At 37.0% G+C, this 19,850-nt stretch overlaps 1 protein-coding gene across 3 annotated transcripts in view; it reads left to right on the forward strand.

Moving 5' to 3' along the window:
- The window catches only part of LOC111154507 (myotubularin related protein 2), a 121,824-nt gene that overhangs the window by 56,131 nt on the left and 45,843 nt on the right, over window positions 1–19,850 (forward strand). The window contains exons 1-6 of one of the 3 annotated variants that reach the window (XM_022514137.1): window positions 8,931–8,968; window positions 10,561–10,636; window positions 14,030–14,124; window positions 14,287–14,397; window positions 17,238–17,339; window positions 18,439–18,522. In XM_022514137.1, the coding sequence (XP_022369845.1) occupies window positions 10,591–10,636; window positions 14,030–14,124; window positions 14,287–14,397; window positions 17,238–17,339; window positions 18,439–18,522 (438 nt within the window). In that variant the 5' untranslated portion in view covers window positions 8,931–8,968; window positions 10,561–10,590. Of the gene's footprint in view, window positions 1–8,930; window positions 8,969–10,560; window positions 10,637–11,721; window positions 11,804–14,029; window positions 14,125–14,286; window positions 14,398–17,237; window positions 17,340–18,438; window positions 18,523–19,850 lie in introns of those variants that run through there. The other 2 variants (XM_022514136.1, XM_022514135.1) reach the window with 2 other exon arrangements.

The raw sequence follows: 19,850 nt of genomic DNA on the forward strand, positions 1-19,850 counted from the left end.
TTTGTAACTTCTACAGACTTATTTTTCCTTTTCAGGTGATTATAATGTAGGGTTTTGCAGATTTCCAAAACACTCTTTCCTGTTTTTCTGTCATCTGCCATTCCATGTGAAAACTGACCCATAAACTTGCTCACATTCAGATCATCATTTCTAGACAAGGTTTCTGAATTTCCTTTATAGTAATTTCCTGATTAGAGTGAAAGGGACAGAGAGGGAGAGAAAGGGAGGTAGCTTAAAGTCACATGGAAAGTTACTGAGCAATTTTAAAATAGTTTGATCAAGAGGCATGGAAGAAAATGGGGAACATTTTCATTGGGGAGAGAGCAAAAGTGAATTATGTTTTAGGTATAAGAGAATTATAAATTTCAGTCTGTATGGCAGGGTTTTTTTCACCAGTAAGAATTTAATATGATGAATAAACTTTTCTTGACAATAAGGAAAGCATTAAATATTGAATAAAATGCTAGCAAAGGACAGACCTTTAATCATCTTATCTACTGATACAGTCAGAGTTCTGGAGGCAGGCAAGGATCTCTTGTATCTGTGTCATGTTTTATGTATTCCAGGGGCCTTCTTTTCCTCCTCTCAAATCTGAGAGTCCTAAGACTTTTTCTACACTAAAGATGTTTCCATGTTAATGCAGAAAGATCTAATGAATCATGCTGGGTTTGCTGTCTTCATTCTTCAGACCCCATTTTAGGAAGGTAGGCCCTGTGTTTTTGAGTTGTCCTCTTGTTTTGTTGAATCTCTATTTCTTCTTTATTACTGAAATATCTGAAATGTAGTTCTTCTGAAGTAAAAATCATCAAGTGTTACTCAAATAATTGCTTGCATTTGTATCATAAGCTTAGGGTCAAATCTGATTACTTCTTCTAAGTATCAAATATTCCTCTTTATTTCTACTACCACAGAGTAATCCAGGATTTTGATATTTCTGATGATTATAATTTCATCTTTATCATATTTGGTTTTTTATACCTCCCTAACAATGTCATTTACCTCTCTCAGAGGCCTCCAGTGATTTTCCTTTACTTGACCAGTCAATTTTGAAATCCTTACTCCTCCCCTGTCCACCCAATATTTTATTGTAAAAATTTCCAAATACACTATTGAGTTGTAGGGATTGTTTTTTTTTTTTTTAATATATTTTAGAAATTAACCCCCTACCAGATTTGCAGATATGTTCTCCCATTCAAATAGGTTGCTTTTTCATTTTGTCTCTGGTTTCCTTTGCTGTCCAGAACTTTTTAGTTTGGTATAGTTCCATGTGTTTATTTTTGCTTTTGTTGCCTTCGGTTTTGGTGTCAAATCCAAAAAACCATTGCCTAGACCAATGTCAAGGAACTTACCCTCTGTGTTTTAATCTAGGATTTTTAACTTGTTTTTTAAACTTGTTTCAGGTATTATTTTCAAATCCTTAATGTATTTTGAGTTGATTTTTGTGTATGGTGTAAGATAGGGGTCCGGTTACAGTCTTGCACATAGCTGTCCAGTTTTCCTAGCACCATTTATTGAAGAGACTATCCTTTCCCCATTGTATATTCTTGGCAACTTCGTTGTAATTAATTGGCCATATACATATGGATTTATTTCTGAGCTCTGTATTCCACTGATCTTCATGTCTGTTTTTATGACAGTACCATACTCTTTTGATTACTATGGCTTTGTAATATAGTTTGCAATCAAGAAGTGTGATCCCTCTAGCTTTGTTCTTTTTCAAGATCGCTTTGGCTGTTTGGGATCTTCTGTGGTTCCATGTAAATTTTAGGATTTTTTTGTTCTATTGCTGTGAAAAATGTCATTGGGATTTTGATAGTGCATTGAACCTTTTATGTTTTTAATGCCACAGTTTACCTCTTTTTATATTGTGTATTCATGAAGAAATTATACTGGCTACAGTTATTTTTAATCTTCTTTTCCTTTAACCTTTGTAATACAGTTAAGGGTTTAATATACCATCCTATTTCAGAATCTGTTTTCTGAATCTGATGATACTGTTACCTTTACCAGTGAGATGTATATTTTCATATGTTTTTATGTTTCTATTAGTATTTTTTTATTTTTCATTTAAGTTTGAAGAAGTCCTTTCAGCATTTTTTGCAAGGGAGACTTTGTGGTGACGAACTCCCTCCGCATTTGTTTTTCGGGGAAAGTCTTTATTACTTCTTTAGTCCTGTCCTTCAGTCCTATCCTTCTGAAGGATACCTTTGCTGAATAAAATATTCATGGCTAGCCAGTTTTTTTTTCCTTTTAGTACTTTGAATATCTCATTTCCTTTCTCATGGCCAGGTTACTGCTGAAAAATCTGCCGATATCCTGATGATGGAGGTTCCTTTGTAGGCTGCAGAGTGAGGAGGGTGTGGGTTTGGTGGTTGGGATGTTGAGGGTTTCTGTGGCTTAGAGGAGGGCATCTTTTGGATGAGGTTTTCCCAGTGACTCATGGGTGGGCTTCCTATTGGAGTACAGAGTGGAGAACTGCATCCCTTTCATCTCTGAAATTCTTACCTGTCTCTTTCCTGAACTCCTTTTTCCCGTCACAGAGCTCTTGTTTTAATACTTTAGGTGTGGAAGAGAGATGGGTTTCTTTAGCTGAGCACTGACTCACTGCTCTCCCTTTCCCCCATGGGAAGGATCCCCAACCTGCTTTTTCTCTTGAGCTGTGGAACCTTGTGTGGGGGGGGGCGGTGGTGATGGCCAAGCTCCTCTTACCCACTCTCCTGTGTCCAGACTTTTTTTCTTCCTGCCAGTGGCATGCTGGAACTTCTCCTCTAGAAACCTGGACTAATGTAAAGGCTTTCTCATCCATGTGTATCTGCCCAAGTTAGCGTTTTCCAGGTGCTGTAGCCAAGAAGGTTTGGAGACTGTTCATAGCTTCCTACTGTTTCCATAGCCTGCACTGGGTTCTGCCTGCCTGTTATCTGCCGCAAAAGTGGGTGAGGCTCCTCCTGGGTCCCTTGATTCCAGAGCTCCTGTGGAGGCACTTGGGTTCGTGGAGATGTGCCAAATTTTACATGTGAAGGGACAAAAAAAATGAGGGCCATCTTAGGGTATGATGCCATGATGTTGACATCACTCTTCTTGCTGCTTTCCTTGTAATATTAGAAATAGTAAGATGCTTGCTATTTTGTAGCTAAATTTTCAGGGGTGAGAGAGATTTATGACATGCAGTCTCAAATATTAATGCCTGTCTATTTTGGATCAGAGGGACAAAGCATCATGTGATTAGGGCCATGGTGGAAAGAGACAGTAAAAACTTAACTTGATGCTGCTAAGAATAATAAGTATTTTTTACATTTTATTAGCATCTTACAAAGCCCTTTATGATGCAGCTATCTCATTTCATATTCACAAACCTGTAAGATAAAAACTTTCTTGATAATATAAATGATAAAACTAAGAGTCAGAGAGTTTAGTAGGGTGGCAGTAAGTGGATTTTGGGGGGGGAAGGGCAGGAAGGTAGTTAAGATGTAAAACTTAAGTCTTTGCTATACATCACAAATTTCTTTTTTTAAAGACTAAATTAAATTAAAAATTTTTTTGGTGTGTGTGTGTTCCAAAATTCATTGTTTATGCACTTCAACCAGTGCTCCGTGTAATACCTGCCCTCCTTAATACCCACCACCAGGTTCATCCAACCACCCCCCCAAAACCCTCAGTTTGTTTCTCAGAGTCCACAGTCTCTCATAGTTTTTCTCCCCCTCTGATTTCCCCCAGCTCACTTCTCTTCTCCATCTCGCCATGTCCTCCGTGTTATTCCTTATGCTCCACAAGTAAGTGAAACCATATGATAATTGACTCTCTGTGCTTGACTTATTTCACTCAGCATAATCTCCTCCAGTCCTGTCCATGTTGATACAAAACTTGGGCATTTATCCTTTCTGATGGAGGCATAATACTCCATTGTATATATGGACCATATCATCTTTATCCATTCATCCGTTGAAGGACATCTTGGTTCTTTCCATGGTTTGGTGACTGTGGCCATTGCTGCTATGAACATTGGGGTACAGATAGCCCTTCTTTTCAGTACATCTGTATCTTTGGGGTAAATACCCAGTATGCAATGGCAGAGTCATAGGGTAGCTCTATTTTTAATTTCTAAAGGAATCTCCACACTGTTTTCCAAAGTGGCTGCACCAACTTGCATTCCCACCAGCAGTGTAAGAGGGTTCCCTTTCTCCACATCCTCTCCAACACTTGTTTCCTGTCTTGTTAATTTTGGCCATTCTAACTGTGTAAGGTAGTATCTCAATGTGGTTTTGATTTGAATCTCCCTGATTGTTGGTGATGATGAACATTTTTTCATGTGTCTGATAGCCATTTGTATGTCTTCATTGGAGAAGTGTCTGTTCATGTCTTCTGCCTATTTTTTAACATGATTATCTTGTTTATGTGTGTTGAGTTTGAGGAGTTCTTTATAGATCTTGGGTATCAGCCCTTTGTCTGTACTGTCATTTGTGAATATCTTCTCCCATTCCGTGGGTTGCCTCTTTGTTTTGTTGACTGTTTCCTTGGCTGTGCAGAAGCTTTAGATCATGATGAAGTCCCAAAAGTTCATTTTCACTTTTGTTTCCTTTGCCTTTGGAGACATGTCTTGAAAGAAGTTGCTGTGGCTGATGTCGAAGAGGTTATTGCCTTTGTTCTCCTCTATGATTTTGATAGATCCTGCCTCACGTTGAGGTATTTTAATCCATTTCAAGTTTATCTTTGTGTATGGTGTAAGAGAATGGTCAAGTTCCATTCTTCTACACATAGCTGTCCAATTTTCCCAGCACCATTTATTGAAGAGTCTGTCTTTTTTCCACTGGATTTTTTTCCTGCTTTGTCAAAGATTATTTGACCATAGAGTTGAGGGGCCATATCTGGGCTCTCTACTCTGTTCCACTGGTCTATGTGTCTGTTTTTGTGCCAGTACTATGCTGTCTTGGTGATCACAGCTTTGTAGTAAAGCTTGAAATCAGGCAACGTGATGCCCCCAGTTTTGTTTTTCTTTTTCAACATTTCCTTAGCAATCCAGGGTCTCTTCTGGCTCCATACAAATTTTAGAATTGTTTGTTCCAGCTCTTTGAAAAATACTGGTGGAATTTTGATCAGGATGGCATTTAAAGTATAGATTGCTCTAGGCAGTATAGACATTTTAACAATGTTTATTCTTCTGATCCATGAGCATCGAATGGTCTTCCATCTTTTTGTGTCTGATACTTTATATGGAAAACCCAAAAGACTCCACCCCCAAACTACTAGAACTCATACAGCAATTTAGTAATGTGGCAGGATACAAAATCAAAGTACAGAAATCAGTTGCTTTCTACACACTAACAATGAAAATACAGAAAGGGAAATTAGAGAATCGATTCCATTTACTATAGCACCAAGAACCATAAGACACTTGGGAAGAAACCTAACCAAAGAGGTAAAGGATCTGTACTCAATGCACTACAGAAAACTCATGAAAGAAATTGAAGAAGACACAATTTTCTTATATATAAGTTTTAATTCCCCTTTTCAGCTTAATTATTGCCTCAGGTAATTTTTTTTCTTTTTTCTAATTTATTTTAAGATTTTATTTATTTATTTGACAGACAGAGATCGCAAGTAGGTAGAGAGGCAGGCAGAGAGAGAGGAGGAAGCAGGCTGCCTGTGGAGCAGAGAGCCTGATGTGGGGCTTGATCCCAGGACCCTGGGATCATGACCTGAGCCGAAGGCAGAGGCTTTAACCCACTGAGCCACCCAGGAGCCCCCCCCCCCACCTTTTTTTTCTTTTTTTAAAAGCAGGACATGTGGGTTATATTTTTGGTGACTTAGCATATCTGAGAATAACTTCCTGTTGCCATCAAACGTGTCAGAGAGGTCACAGCATTTTCTTTCAAGGATCTGGTTACATTTTGTTACTGTTTTCTGGACTATAGTTGTAGAGATCAGTTGAAGCTGGCCTGATCTTGCTTTTGTACACAACTTTCCCCCAGACCCCTCTCTCTTTTGGCCTGTAGCCTCATGGGTTGTCTTTTAATTCTTACAGTTCAAAAACATTTGCTGCAATTCACTTATATATTGATTTTTTTTTTTAGGGGGGTGGGGGCAAAGGAAGAGGTAAAGAATCTTAAGCAGGTTCCATGGTTAGCCCTGATGTGGGACTCTCCATCTCACAATCCTGAGACCAGAACCTGAGCTGAAATCAAGAGTCAGATGCTTAACAGACTGAGCCACCCAGGCATCCCTGTTCATTGATTTTTATGTGGATCATAGCAAACTATTTTGATCAGCGAACTTAGAAAATCTTTATTCATTTCAAAAGCATGTTCTTCACTTGTATCTTGGATTTTTGCTTGTATTCTGTTTTGACTTTTTTCTTTTGGGAAATAGAATTCTTTCATTGGCTCTTTATCATCTTCCTTCATGTTTTGATTTGCCTTTTTCCTACAAATTCTTAGAACAGTTTTCATGTTTGCCCTCAACATAAATGCTGTTTTCTGATTAATCAGTTCAGTTCTTTATTATTTCCAACACAAATTTTGTTATTACATTTAAAATTTTTGCAATCATTCTTTATCTTACCCATTTTTCTTAGTATCACTGTGTCTCTCCTTATGACTTTCTGTTTTTATTTCTTAGGGAATATGGTTGATTTCCAAATAGCTTATGTTTCTGGTAATGCCTATAGATAATTCTTTTCAGAAGATTGCTTTTTTTGTTGAGCCTCAGGCTGATACCTCCTTTTCCTTGTCAAATCTTTTTTTGTAGACCCTGTGTTTTTTTTTTCCTCTTCTGTGTAAGGATAGATTTGTTCATAATCAGTGTTTGCCAACAAAGGATCTGTATTGCCCTTGGCCCTGCTCTGTTCACTCTTTTGAGTTCCTTTTATATCTTTAGCTCTGAAGTGAGTTCTTTTTGTATATCCTCTCGTGTGTGCCTATTGTTAAAACTCCGCCACCGGGGGCAGCTTTTCTGGGCAGATACTGGATCTTGACTGGCTTCTCTTCATTGCCTTGCTCTGTGACATTCTGGTTAGAGCAAATATAAGAGAGCCTGTGGCTCTCAACATGCATGACTTGCATGTCTCTTTTCTCACTTTATAAAGCTTTACTTAGGGGGATGCCTGGATGGCTCAGTCGGTTAAGCGGCTGCCTTCGGCTCAGGTCATGATCCCAGCGTCCTGGGATCAAGTCCCACATCAGGCTCCTTGCTCTACAGGGAGCCTGCTTCTCCCTCTGCCTCTGCCTGCCACTCTGCCTTCCTGTGCTCTCTCTCTCTCTGACAAATAAATAAATAAAATCTTAAAAAAAAAAAAAAAAAAAACTTTACTTATGAAGATTACGCCTCCTGTTCTACCCTGTGTTTGTGCCAGAACTGCCTTCCTCTCTATTCCTGCGTACAACACACATTTTCTGGGCTTTGCAGTTTTCTTCAGAGTGTAGAAATACAGAGAGACAGTAAGTCCTGGGAAACAACACTGTAGCAGTCACAAGAATGTATACCTGTGCAGTGCGGGAACTCCTGTGGCTTTGTAAGGGACATAATCTCTGTATTTCCAAGTCTGGTGGTAAATGATAGGCAAAGGGTAAAGCATTTTATTTTATTTCTTTTTTAAAGATTTTATTTATTTATTTGAGAGAGAGAGAGAGAGCATGAGCAGGGGGAGGGTCAGAGGGAGGAGCAGACTCCCCCTGAGCAGGGATTCCCACTTGGGACTCAGTCCCTGGACCCCAGGATCGTGACCTGAGCTGAAGGCAGACCCCTGACTGACTGAGCCTCCCAGGTGCCCCCAGCATAAAATATTTCAAATGATTTTTCACATGGGCAGCATGTTTGATTTTTGTTCTTTGTGTACTGTTTTAGTTGTTTTTGTGTCTTTCAATCTAATTCTTTTATTTTCATAATTAGTAGAAGTTCTTACCAGATTCTAGTCATCAGTTATTAGTCTAAATTTTTATTGTGCTCAAGAGAAAACACTTATTAAGTATATATTATGTGACAACACTGGTGTAAATGTATTAACTCATTTAACACTTGTGGAGTAGTATGATTATTACCATTTTATAGAGGCATAAAGAAGTTGAGCACTCTACCCAAGAGGACTTAGCATGTAGCATGGTCAGGATTTGAACCCAGGAAAAGTATATATATTTGCATATTGCAAGTTTATATCCTGTTTTTCTGCATTTTCACAAGCTCATTCTTCCTCTCTCTCTCCTTCCTTCCTTCCTCCTGCTCTCTTTCTCTGACTTCCTAAAAGGCCATATCATGAACTGGCAACCAGGTGCCATTCAAAAATAGGACCTATTATAAGATTTAGAATGCAGAATATAAAAAATTATATGTTTGTGTATGTTTTAGTTCTTTAGGTATTGCATTAAGGTTACTTTATGAAACAAATAATTAAGCTTTCAAAAGAATGATATTATTTGTTTAGATTGCAAGTTTATTAAACAGAATTAATTTGTTCTTTGTATTTCTTAGTTTATTGGCTTTAGGTGAACACTGGGCTCTGGCAATAGTGTCTAACCATTTTGTCTAATCCTCCCTAAGCACCTAACTTAAAGTAAGGAATGACTTAATTATCAAGAAGAATTAGATTCATTAGATTAGTACTGCCCAGTATGGGCACCACTAGAAATATGGCTGTTGAACACTTGAAATGTGGCTGCTCTAGATTGAGATACGCTGTAAGTAGAAAATACACGCTGGGTTTCAAAGGCTTAGTATGAATAAAAGAATATAAAATATCTCATTAATACTTTAAAAATACTTACATATTGAAAAGATAATATTTTTATTTATTGGATTAAATAAAATATATTAGAATCCATTTTTCCTGTTCCTTTTTACTTTTTTAATGTGACTACTAGAAAATTAAAAATTACATATATGGGTTGTGTTATATTTCTGTTCGGTATTCTGAAGTGTCTAAGATATGATACCTCTTCTTTCAGAGTCTGGTAGCAAGAAAGCAGATAAGCAGAGTGGTGTGGTAAGTGCTAGATAGGAGCGCATGCAGAAGAGACCTCTAACTGAGTTTGTGGGGCCTGCAGAAGGTGACCTTTAAAACAGCAGTGGTTTTTCCCTTCCTTTTTACCTTCTTTTGAAGTCTCTAAATCTACTTTTTGGATTGAAGGAAATAAGAGTCAAAAGCTACTTTAAAAAGTGAGCATCTTTTTTCTAGTGGTATTGGTTCTCAGTCTAATGAAATGAGTCAGGGTTGAAGCAGAAGGCCTGAGGGTGCACAGAGACCTCTGTCCCTCCCTTCCCCAGAACTGGCTTAGACAACCAAATTGATGCTGGTGTCCTTTGCTAAGTATGGAACACAGGTCGATTTGAGATCTGTTGAGTTCACGGAGTCTGGGGGACATCTGGTTAGGGAGGAACATTAGCAGTGGGATGAATGGAACTTAGAGTCCAAGAAAAATCTTGGCTGGCAGTATAGATTGAAGTTAGGTGAAGTCACAGATAAGGTATGAGATATCAGCAAGTGAGTAAAGTGAGGTACAGACAAACCTCTGGGGAATGGGGAAGGTTGAGGAAAGGGAATAAAGGTCATTGAAAAAGAATGCTCAGAGAAGGAAGAGTTTGACAGGACAGTATGCTTTCAAGAAGCAGGCAAGTGTAGATAGTGTCAAATGTAGTGAAGAGATAAAAATAAAGACTGAGAAATGTTCATCATCTTTAGTAATGAGCAGGTGATTGGGAAGAAAGTAGGTTCCCTGGAAGGACTGGGTTAGGAGGCAAAGCCGGATTGCAGAATGTTGAAGAATTAATGGCAACTAAAAAAACTGGAGACAATGAAGATTATTGTTTGGTAGTGAAAGAGGAAGAGGTGGGGAGGCTCATGGTAGCTAGGATGACATATTTATATTTAGCATATGACAGCGTGTGTATGTGTGCGCTTTTGTGTGCGTGTCTGTGTGTGTGTGTGTGTGTGGTTGTTTGGGTTGTAAATCTATTATACAGCCATGTTTCTGTATCTATCCATTCTTGGAATCCAGTATAGTGTTGATCATGATTTTAATCTATTTAAGATCTCTTTATAATAATATACTTTATTACCATCATTTCCAAATTCTCTAAACATTAAATCTACGTAAGAGCCTGATTTTATCTGGGTTTAAATGCACTAAGGCCTCTGGGCATGGCTTAATGGAAGGAACATGGGCTTTGCAGTCCACTAAACTATAATTCATATCTAGATTCTGACTTGTTACTGTGTGATCTTGAACAAGTTAATTGTCACATCTGATTTGTTTTTCTTCATTTAGGAAATGAGGATAATAACAGATATCTACCCTTTATGGGGATGTTGTGGAATTCACTGAGAAAAATGTCAAGTGTTTTGTACAGCACCTTACACGAAGTAGGCACTCAGTCAATGCTGGGTAGAAAAACTGCAGCTTCACATGTATACATGCCAACATCACAATCTCTATAACTTAATTTAAAGTAGTATGTGTGATATAATGTTGTAACTTTAAATAAGAGCAAGTATGCTCAATTGAAATTGGGGTGAAAAAGTAGCCTTTGAATAAATCATGTTTCTTTTCTTGTTCCCTCCTCCCCTTTCCAATCCAGGTCCTGAGGGAATCTAACAAATTAGCAGAAATGGAAGAACCACCCTTGCTTCCAGGAGAAAATATTAAAGACATGGGTCTGTAATGGTATTTTTTGTTGAATTTCCTTCTCTTTTCTGAGTGCACAGACTATTCAGTACTCTCAGTGTAGAAAGAACAGGTTCATTGTCCAAGACACCTCCTGTCTGGCAGCATTCATTACTGCCACCCTTCGCAGTATCCGGTGTGTCCCCTACGCCTAGACCCATTACACCTGCTGGTTTTGTAGTTGGACTGTAGGGTAACATGCAGATTGAGTTATATTCTGCTTCTTTTCTGGTTTGCTCTACATTCATTGAAAGTAGGGGCATTTTTTTTTTTTTTAACTCTTGCTGAATTTTCAAGAGTATTTCATTATTTTGAATGACTGCAGTAAGAAATTGGTTTGCCTAGATAAAACATTAGATTGTCGCTTTGTACAAGTGATTTTTCTTAAAACACATTCTTTCTTTCTGTTCCCTTTATTTTATCTGTTCTGAATAAACTCGTGTCAGTTTTTGGATGAATGTATTTCATCTCCATTGCAAAGCAAGCTGTTTGCACATAGGTGCTTTTCTTCTGCAGCCTAAAGAACTAAGCAGTAACTGATTGTATGAACTTTTTTTTTTTTTTTTTGTCCTCATGCTTTTACTTCATTAAATCTGTGTGGTGGTCTAAAAAATACCATAGCTTTTGAGGAATGAAGTAATATGTTAGGAGAACAAATGGCTTCTTAGCCAGAGAAACATCACCTTTCATTTTATTATCAATTTACAACATGGGGTGGAAGAGGAACCAGGGAGGGAAATTGAGGAATGAAGAGAGTGTGATACAGTGTGAGCTAGAGAGAGCCAGACTATATACTTACCTTTGTCCAGGTAGGTCCTTTACTTCTCCCCTTCTCTATTTTGGATTCGGTTCTTCCTGTGCACTGGGCGCCATCTCACCATCTCTGCCCATCTAATGGATACCTGCCATTGGGCACAACTCACACGCTTCTCCGTTCTTTGAACTTTTCTCATCCCACAACAGAATGGACTTCCCTTTCATTGTATTACTTAGCATATATTTTTGTGTCTCTTTCTGTACAGATTGCATGCTCTCATCTATTACATTTGTTTGTATATATTTTATATCCTTACAGACAGGTATTTTCAAGGTCATTTTAGTCTACCTCACCGAAAATATGGCTTCTTCCCCTGTGAACTCAGTGAAAATTTGAGAGGGTTAGTAAATCTAAGCTCTTTTGGTATCACCAGGCAGTATCAGTATTGTAAAATTTAGAGGAATACCTAATATATTAAATATTCTGGTTGAAAATTATCTATCTAGACTTGATTATATGCAAAAATGACATTGAACGTAAAGCGTAAGGCTAGAATAACCTTGAATATGTTAATTCGTCTAGAAGAGTCATTTGAATTTTAGTTGGCCTAATGTAAATCTTCAGTGTAGTTTTTTAAATTAGAGTAGTGTTAGGAACATCAACGGCATGCTTTAAGCAAGTAACAGTCTCAGAGTATTGTGGTCTGGGCATATCAGAAATAGAGATAGCCCCAGACTACAGTATTTCAACCTTTAACACAGGAGTCAGATGGTGCTATGTTAGTGGCTTAGCTTTGCATGACATGATGGAAAGAGATTTGAAATTTGTAGTCAGAGGATCTGCTTTCAAGTCTTAATCTTAGCAGTTCCTGGTTCTGAAATATTAGGCTTTCGTTATATTTCTCTCAGCCCTGGTATTCTCATTTAAAATTTATAGGTGTAATTATAAGTCTTATATACACGTTTGTTATGAAGGTTAAAGGAAGTACTCAGGTGAAAAATACTTTATAAACTCTGCAGTGCAAGGCCATCAGTGCTGGGTGTTCCTACTGTCATTTGCTCTGGTGTGGTTTCCGGTCATAATTCTCTCATCTATTTGGTGTAAATCCTGCTAAGCACAAATTCTTTCTTTAGTGTGATTTAACTACCACCAGACTGAGAAGGAAGGATAAAGGGGGCAGAACAAATGATCAATGATAATAGTAACATAGATATAAACCCTTTTGTATGTATAGTACTTTCATGAATATTATCTCATAATTTTAGGATAAAAGGTAAGATGTAACAAAAATATGGAGCTAAGAGGGACATACCTTGAGGCAGCTTATAGAATAATGAGGTTGATTTTCTTGTGTAAGTAAGAAAACTGGCTCTGGAAAGAATCCAGAAATGTTTTAATAACATTGAATAAAGCCTTTCTACTTGAGGTAAAAATTTATAAGAGCAAGAAAGTATATGCAAGGCAAGTTTGTGTATCTTTCCATAATGATGGGTTTATTTAATTTTAAAAGTGCCCCTCTAAATGAAACATGCATTGGAGACAACAATTTAAAAAATGTAGCTCATACTTGAACATTCCTGAGGGAACTACTTTGAAGGTTAGAAGTGTTTGTTGTAAGATCAGTCTCATTTCAGATTCCATACAAAATGTTCAGTCCTTCAAAGTAGTGAGTAAAAAGCAAAGTCAGGAAGTTGTAATACCTTATTAAATGTATCTTATGTCCCTGCATTTTCGCAGAAGCCCTTTGGAAAGTTCTTTGCAATTTGTTGCTCCTAGTTGTGCCTTACTTTCTGGAGTGATGAAGATATTCCTTTATTTGCTCATTTGCTGCTATAATGACATACCAGGGATTTATGAATATTTTAAGATGTAAAAAAGTTTGTAGTGGGCATTATGAACTCTACCATATTAAATTTTGAGCTAGTGGTAGCTGAGTTATCCTGCTTAATTAATGAATGTTTTAAAATGTTTTAAAAAGCATTATACTGTGTAGATCCATTATTTATCATTTAATAAAACAATGCTTGTGATTGTTTCTTTCCAAAATTTGACATCAGTTGCTTGGTCAGGAATATAATATCCTCTTATTTTACTATTATCTTTCTAAGAGATGATGTTTCATATACATTGCATTTCTCCTACAGTACTTTCCCTATAAGTATAATCAGGTCAGGAGTTTCTCTTATATATTTCCAATATATTTTTAGATGAATGTTGATACATTAGACTGACCAGAAGACAACCAGCAGATTGATGAGGTGACCTGGAAACTATGCTGACTGGTGACTGTGGCTTGAGACATCTGCAGTCATTAACTGAATCACTACCACCCTTCCACCCACTACTCTAGCTTCCCCACGTATTTTATCCAGCAGGGATAGAGACTAGCCTTGTCTCCAGTCAGAGGGTAGGGGTCATCTCTTCCTCTTCAGTCCCTCCCAGATTTCTGCATGGTTGAAAGCCTGGATTTGGCTTCTGGGTTCTGTTGGAACACTGATTCTGTCATTTTGGAACATAGGTTAGAACAGCAGTCAGAATTTTAGTAAATTTCACTTGTGAAAAGATGAGAGTGCAGTTTTTAATAGTGCATGTTGTATAGTAAATTGTGGACTCTTTGCTTTTGCAGCCAAAGATGTAACTTATATATGTCCATTCACTGGTGCTGTCCGAGGAACTCTGACTGTCACGAATTACAGGTTATATTTTAAAAGCATGGAACGGGTAAGACTTGTTGGATTAGATTTTTATATGTACATCTGTATGTTCTTTGCAGTTTTGTTCATTTTTGATCATTTTAAATTAAGGCATTTCTAATTAAAATAATTGTACAGTATCGATTGCTTAGTTTTAATCTTTTTTTTTTTTTTTCTTTCCTTCCTTTAGGATCCCCCATTTGTTTTAGATGCCTCTCTTGGTGTGATAAGTAGAGTAGAAAAAATTGGTGGTGCTTCTAGTCGAGGTGAAAATTCTTATGGACTAGAAACTGTGTGTAAGGTAAATGTTATACTTACACAATTTTATTTGGTTTGAAAAGCTTTTTTTTTTTTTTAATTTTGTTTATTTATTTGACAGAGATCATAAGTAGGCAGAGAGGCAGGCAGAGAGAGAGGAGGAAGCAGGCTCCCCGCTGAGCAGAGAGCCTGCTGTGGGGCTGGATCCCAGGACACTGGGATCATAACCTGAGCTGAAGGAAGAGGCTTTAACCCACTGAGCCACCCAGGCACCCCTTTGAAAAGCTTTCTATTAAATAGAGCCTATGTGCAGAAACTGGTTTCCAAACTGTCAAGTACATTCATGCTGTAACATTCTAGAAGACAACAACAACATTTAACAGTAATAAAAGATGATCTATCATGAATTAGGCTTGAATTCTTTCGGACCCAGTACAAGGTACTTTGACATTGATTATTTCATGTGTATATATTTATATATGTGTGTATATATACACACCTCATCTTCTTTTCCATTCATCTACTGATGGACACTGCTTCCATAGTTTGGCTATTGCAAATAATGCTGCAGTAAACATAGGAATGCATGTATCCACTCAAATTAGTGTTTTTTGTATTTTTTTTTGTAAATATCCAGTAATATTACTGGATTGTAGGGTAGTTCTATTATTAATTATTAATTTTTTGAGGAACCTCCATACTCTTTTTCACAGTGGTTGTACCATTTTGCATTCCCACGAAGAGTGCAGGAGGGTTTCTTTTTCTCCACATCCTCACCAACACTTGTTTCTTGAGTTTTTGATTTTAGCCATTCTGACAGGTGTGAGGAGTTACCCCATTGTGGTTTTGATTTGGAGATGTCTAACTTGTATTAAATGCATTGACACTTGAATGAAACTTAAGATTTTTACACTTTCATCATTCTGTTCAGTCATAGACATTTCATCTCTGGTGCCATTTCAGTAGGTAGCTGTTCTCATTATGGCCTCATTAATACCTGTGCACATTTCAGTTCTAGATCACCTTTTTTTTTCCCCTGCTTTTCTGCCAGTGCCAAAAGTAAAAGCAACAGCATATGCATAAATTTCAAGTTTCTTTCTTTCTTTCTTTCTTTTTTTTTTTAAAAGATTTTATTTATTTATTTGGCAGAGAGATCACAAGTAGGCAGAGAGGCAGACAGAGAAAGAGGGGGGAGCAGGCTCCCTGCTGTGCAGAGAGTCCGATGTAGGGCTCGATCCCAGGACCCTGAGATCATGACCTGAGCTGAAGGCAGAGGCCTAACCCACTTAGCCCCTCAAGTTACTTTCTTATGCTAATCTTAGTAGTTCTGTAAATCTAGGAATAAAGGTAATGACTACTAATTATTTTTATACATTTTCCTTCATAGAAGGGCTCTAAGAGTATAATAGCTGTGAAAAATGTGTCAAGCACATTGTCTCCTAATCACTTTATTGTAACCTAATAGTAAATGGAGCGTAGAATATGAGAGGACATGAAAGAGGGAGACTTTGAAATCTTGATCATTTTAAATACAGTTTTTTCCATGGAGCAAGACCATTATCAACAAACGCAAACATTTGTAGGGCCCTGACTGTGGCACTTTTAGATAACCCTCCAATTAACAAGAGTGATTATGAACATCTCTACTAGTTGTAAATATATTTACTGAGGAAGAAACAAGGTATCAGCTTAGGTTTCCGCATATGTTTGTTTTAAAGTAAGGTAAAGCTAGCATCCTAGTTTTGGATCAGATTTGTGATAAAATGTCCTACTTGTTTGTGTACTGCAAATGCATTAGAGTGCAATGTTCCTGTATTCAGTTTTATAGAATAAATATAATAAAGCTATTTTGAATTCTGCTTAGATTAAAACACTTAGATAAAATGGGTAGTCTTGATATTATTCTTTTTTTTTTTTAAAGATTTTTATTTATTTGGCAGAGATCACAAGTAGGCAGAGAGGCAGGCGGGGAGAGAGGGGGAGGCAGACTCCCTGCTGAGCAGAGAGCCTGATGTGGGGCTCGATCCCAGGACTCTGGGGTCATGACCTGAGCCGAAGGCAGAGGCTTTAACCCACTGAGCCACCCAGGCGCCCCTCTTGAAATTATTCTTAATCCTCAAGTTTTTCTTAGTGTAGTTAAGATGTCAGTAAACCAGAACATGAATATCTATATTGAGACTGAGCATAGGAAATTGCTTGAGGACAAATAACAAAAGGGAGCCCAGGACTTTAGATCTGACTGTAGAGGCAGGATGACATCAACCAAACATTTGGGAGTTTATCTGTTAGGAGGTGTTTGAAGAGCTTGGACCTAGAGAGGAGGAAGAGATTTAAGTAGAGTTTGATTCTATCAGTCCAGTAGCAGAAAACTTAGGAAGATCCAGTGAAAATGAGTCCTGGGAAGGGATCATAAATAGGAAAGTTATCACTAGGCATAATGGGAACAAGGGCACTTATGAAATATAACAAGAGCTAATCAGGTTTTTAGTAGGGAAATCCATGACAAAAAATGGGCTTTCACAGGGAAAGGATATATACACTGAGCTGTGTATCTATCAGTCATGATAGTGAGCTTCAGATACAGTATCTCCTATCAGGTGGTATCTCCTTTACTGGCCTATTGTGAGTAAATAAGCAGAAATAAAATTTCTGTCCTCTGAATTTTGCCTTGTATTAGAGTGCCTTTTGTGTGTGGGTTTGTTTTTTTTTTTTCCCTTTCAATTAGGCATTGTGATTTCCCTTCCTCCAGGAGTTGTTGTCTTATTTTTGTATCCCACGTTCACAGATCTTAATATTCTACAAGGTAGTTCCGAGTTATCCTTATGTGTTCATTAAATAAAAGGTGTGCAGGGATCGATGACTTGGATCCTAAATCTTTTCTAGGATATTCGGAATTTACGGTTTGCTCATAAACCTGAGGGGCGAACAAGAAGATCCATTTTTGAGAATCTAATGAAATATGCATTTCCTGTCTCTAATAACCTGGTAAGATGTTTTTTGTCTTTGAAAAATGTGTACTGTAATTTTTGGTGTAGTGTAAAGAAACTTGTCTAGGTTACCTAGAATCTACATTTGTGATCCTACTTTGTCATTAAACCAGATGCATAATTTAGGTTTAATCTAACCTCTTGGAGCAGTTTCTTTTAGGTTTGAAATGAGGAGGCTGGACTAGCAGATTTCTGAGGTCCATTCCTGCTTGCTGACGTTCTATAATTATATGATCTTTCTATAGAGGGCATTCCCACGATGAAAAGCTGTCTGTGGTCTTCATTAGGATTTGAAATCTCCTTTTTATTATTTTTTTTAAAGATTTTATTTATTTATTTGAAATCTTTTAAATTAGGAGCTGAGAGTTTAGCAATTTTAGGAGGAAAGAGTGAGCAAATCTTAGCGGAGTTCCTGCTACTGCTAGCAGTGGTGCCCCCTCATTAACGTTATATAATCTAACTTCCACATTAGCCCTGTGGTGGTAAATATTATTTATCCCTATATTAGAGTTGAAATCAGGGGCAGGTGAGCAATTAACTCAAGGGTACAGCTAGTAGGGAGTAACATTTGTAATCAGAACTTGTTTTCTGACTCTTGTTTGAATGTTTTTCACCATAGTTGTTTCTGTCCTTCTGTCTACAAAGATGATAAATTAGATTTTCTTTTTTGGTACACTGATCACATGCCAAAAAACAATATGTTTATTCAGTATGTTTTAGAAAATGTAGCATTAACTTCAGCTGCTTAACTGCTGACGTCTGTGATGTCAAACTACTTAATTTTATCAGAAGATGTCTTTTGTAACCTAAACAACTTGTATCTGAAGGAAATATGGTGATATGTTAGCATTTGATACATCTTGGTGGTGGGCCTCTGTGCTTTTCTATGTGTTGGAAAAATATGAAAAAAAAAAACAATACATTTTCAAAATTAAAAAGCAAGAGCCAAAACAACAATATGAAAAAGAAGGACACCACTACAAAATATCCTTGCAGACGAGTAAATGAAAACTTTGGGTATGATAAGGATTCATTTCTGATTCATGACCCTCTGAAATGTCTTTTTGTAGCTATTAACTCTGTTTACTGTTTTGTAGCCTCTTTTTGCTTTTGAGTATAAAGAAGTATTCCCTGAAAATGGGTGGAAGCTATATGACTCTCTTTTAGAGTATAGAAGACAGGTATGTACTTTTATTCTTTCAATTTAATATTTTGCATTATTTTCATTACAACAAAAAACTTAAGGGTAGAGGTATATAGCTTTATATAGTTGTGTGGGTTGTGTTTTTTTAATGAAGGCTAATCCTGATTCTTTGTCTTCCTTTCAGTTTCTCTAAACTGTTTGAGACTGTTTTAGTGATCTTTTATTAATTTACTTATCTAAGAAATAATAAGTAAATCAGCTTCTAAAAAATGTTTAATAATGATAAAAATTAAATGGTAAATATATTTACATTTTAATATTCTTATGTACCATTCAACATTATTCACTCACCTTTTTCTCTTTTGGAGATCCTATAATATAATTCTGAAAAAATTTCATAGTAGTTCAGCTTATAACATAGCCCCCCATGAAATTTTGAAAGTTTTAGATCTTCATAGAGGACACACTTATACATAAAATGTTATCAAATCAAATTTGATAGTATACCAAAGAGATTATATATCATGACTAAGGTGGGTTGGTTTACTATGAGAAACCTATCAGCATGATATACCATAGTAAGAGATGAAAGCAGAATTCAGTCTGGAAATCTGTGTGACAGTCTGTCATCCTCCCTGTTCTCTCTCAGGACACCACTTCCCAGAGCCCTTTACTGAATATTTAAAGTCTGCCTAAAATAGTCTTGAACGTTCTGCATGTTCACTCTGCTTTCTTGAGAATTTAAGTTAGGACACATTGGTTGTTTCTTTAGTAATCATTAGATTTGAGATCCAGATTACTCTAGAATTCAGATATGAAAATAAGCTGTGATTTTTGTATCTAGATTTCAGACATTGTGTTTGAATTATAGAGCTTCTAATTTATTTAAGTTTGTTTCACAAAGCAAGGAAGAGTAAAAATCCACCACCAGAGAACTAAAGATACCCAAATGGTTTGAAGTATCATTTGTTGCTCAATAGCATGTAGTCAGTAAAATAAAATTTCTTAGTTATAAAGCCATCAGATTGGCAAAGTATGAAGCAGAATATGCAATAAGTGAATCAACTAGAAATCATGAGTCTACAAGTTAACATTGCAAGATTTTTGCTAATTCAAAAAGCCAGTGTCAGAATTAGGTGGGAAAGCAATCAGAAGATCTAACCATGTCCTGAGAATTGTTAAGATGAGAAATATTCTCTAGGAATCTAGGCAAAAATTGCCATCAACATAGAACTTTGGAAAGAAGGTGGATAACTGTGTCCACAGAAAAGAAATAAGTTATTATGGAAAAGAGAATAAGTTAAAGAGTAAATAAACAACTATACCCCTGGGGCGCCTGGGTGGCTCAGATGGCTAAGTGTCTGC

Source organism: Enhydra lutris, unplaced genomic scaffold (assembly GCF_002288905.1).
Source record: "Enhydra lutris kenyoni isolate GAN:26980312 unplaced genomic scaffold, ASM228890v2 scaffoldscaffold37, whole genome shotgun sequence".
In the NCBI taxonomy this organism is placed as follows: Eukaryota; Metazoa; Chordata; class Mammalia; order Carnivora; family Mustelidae; genus Enhydra; species Enhydra lutris.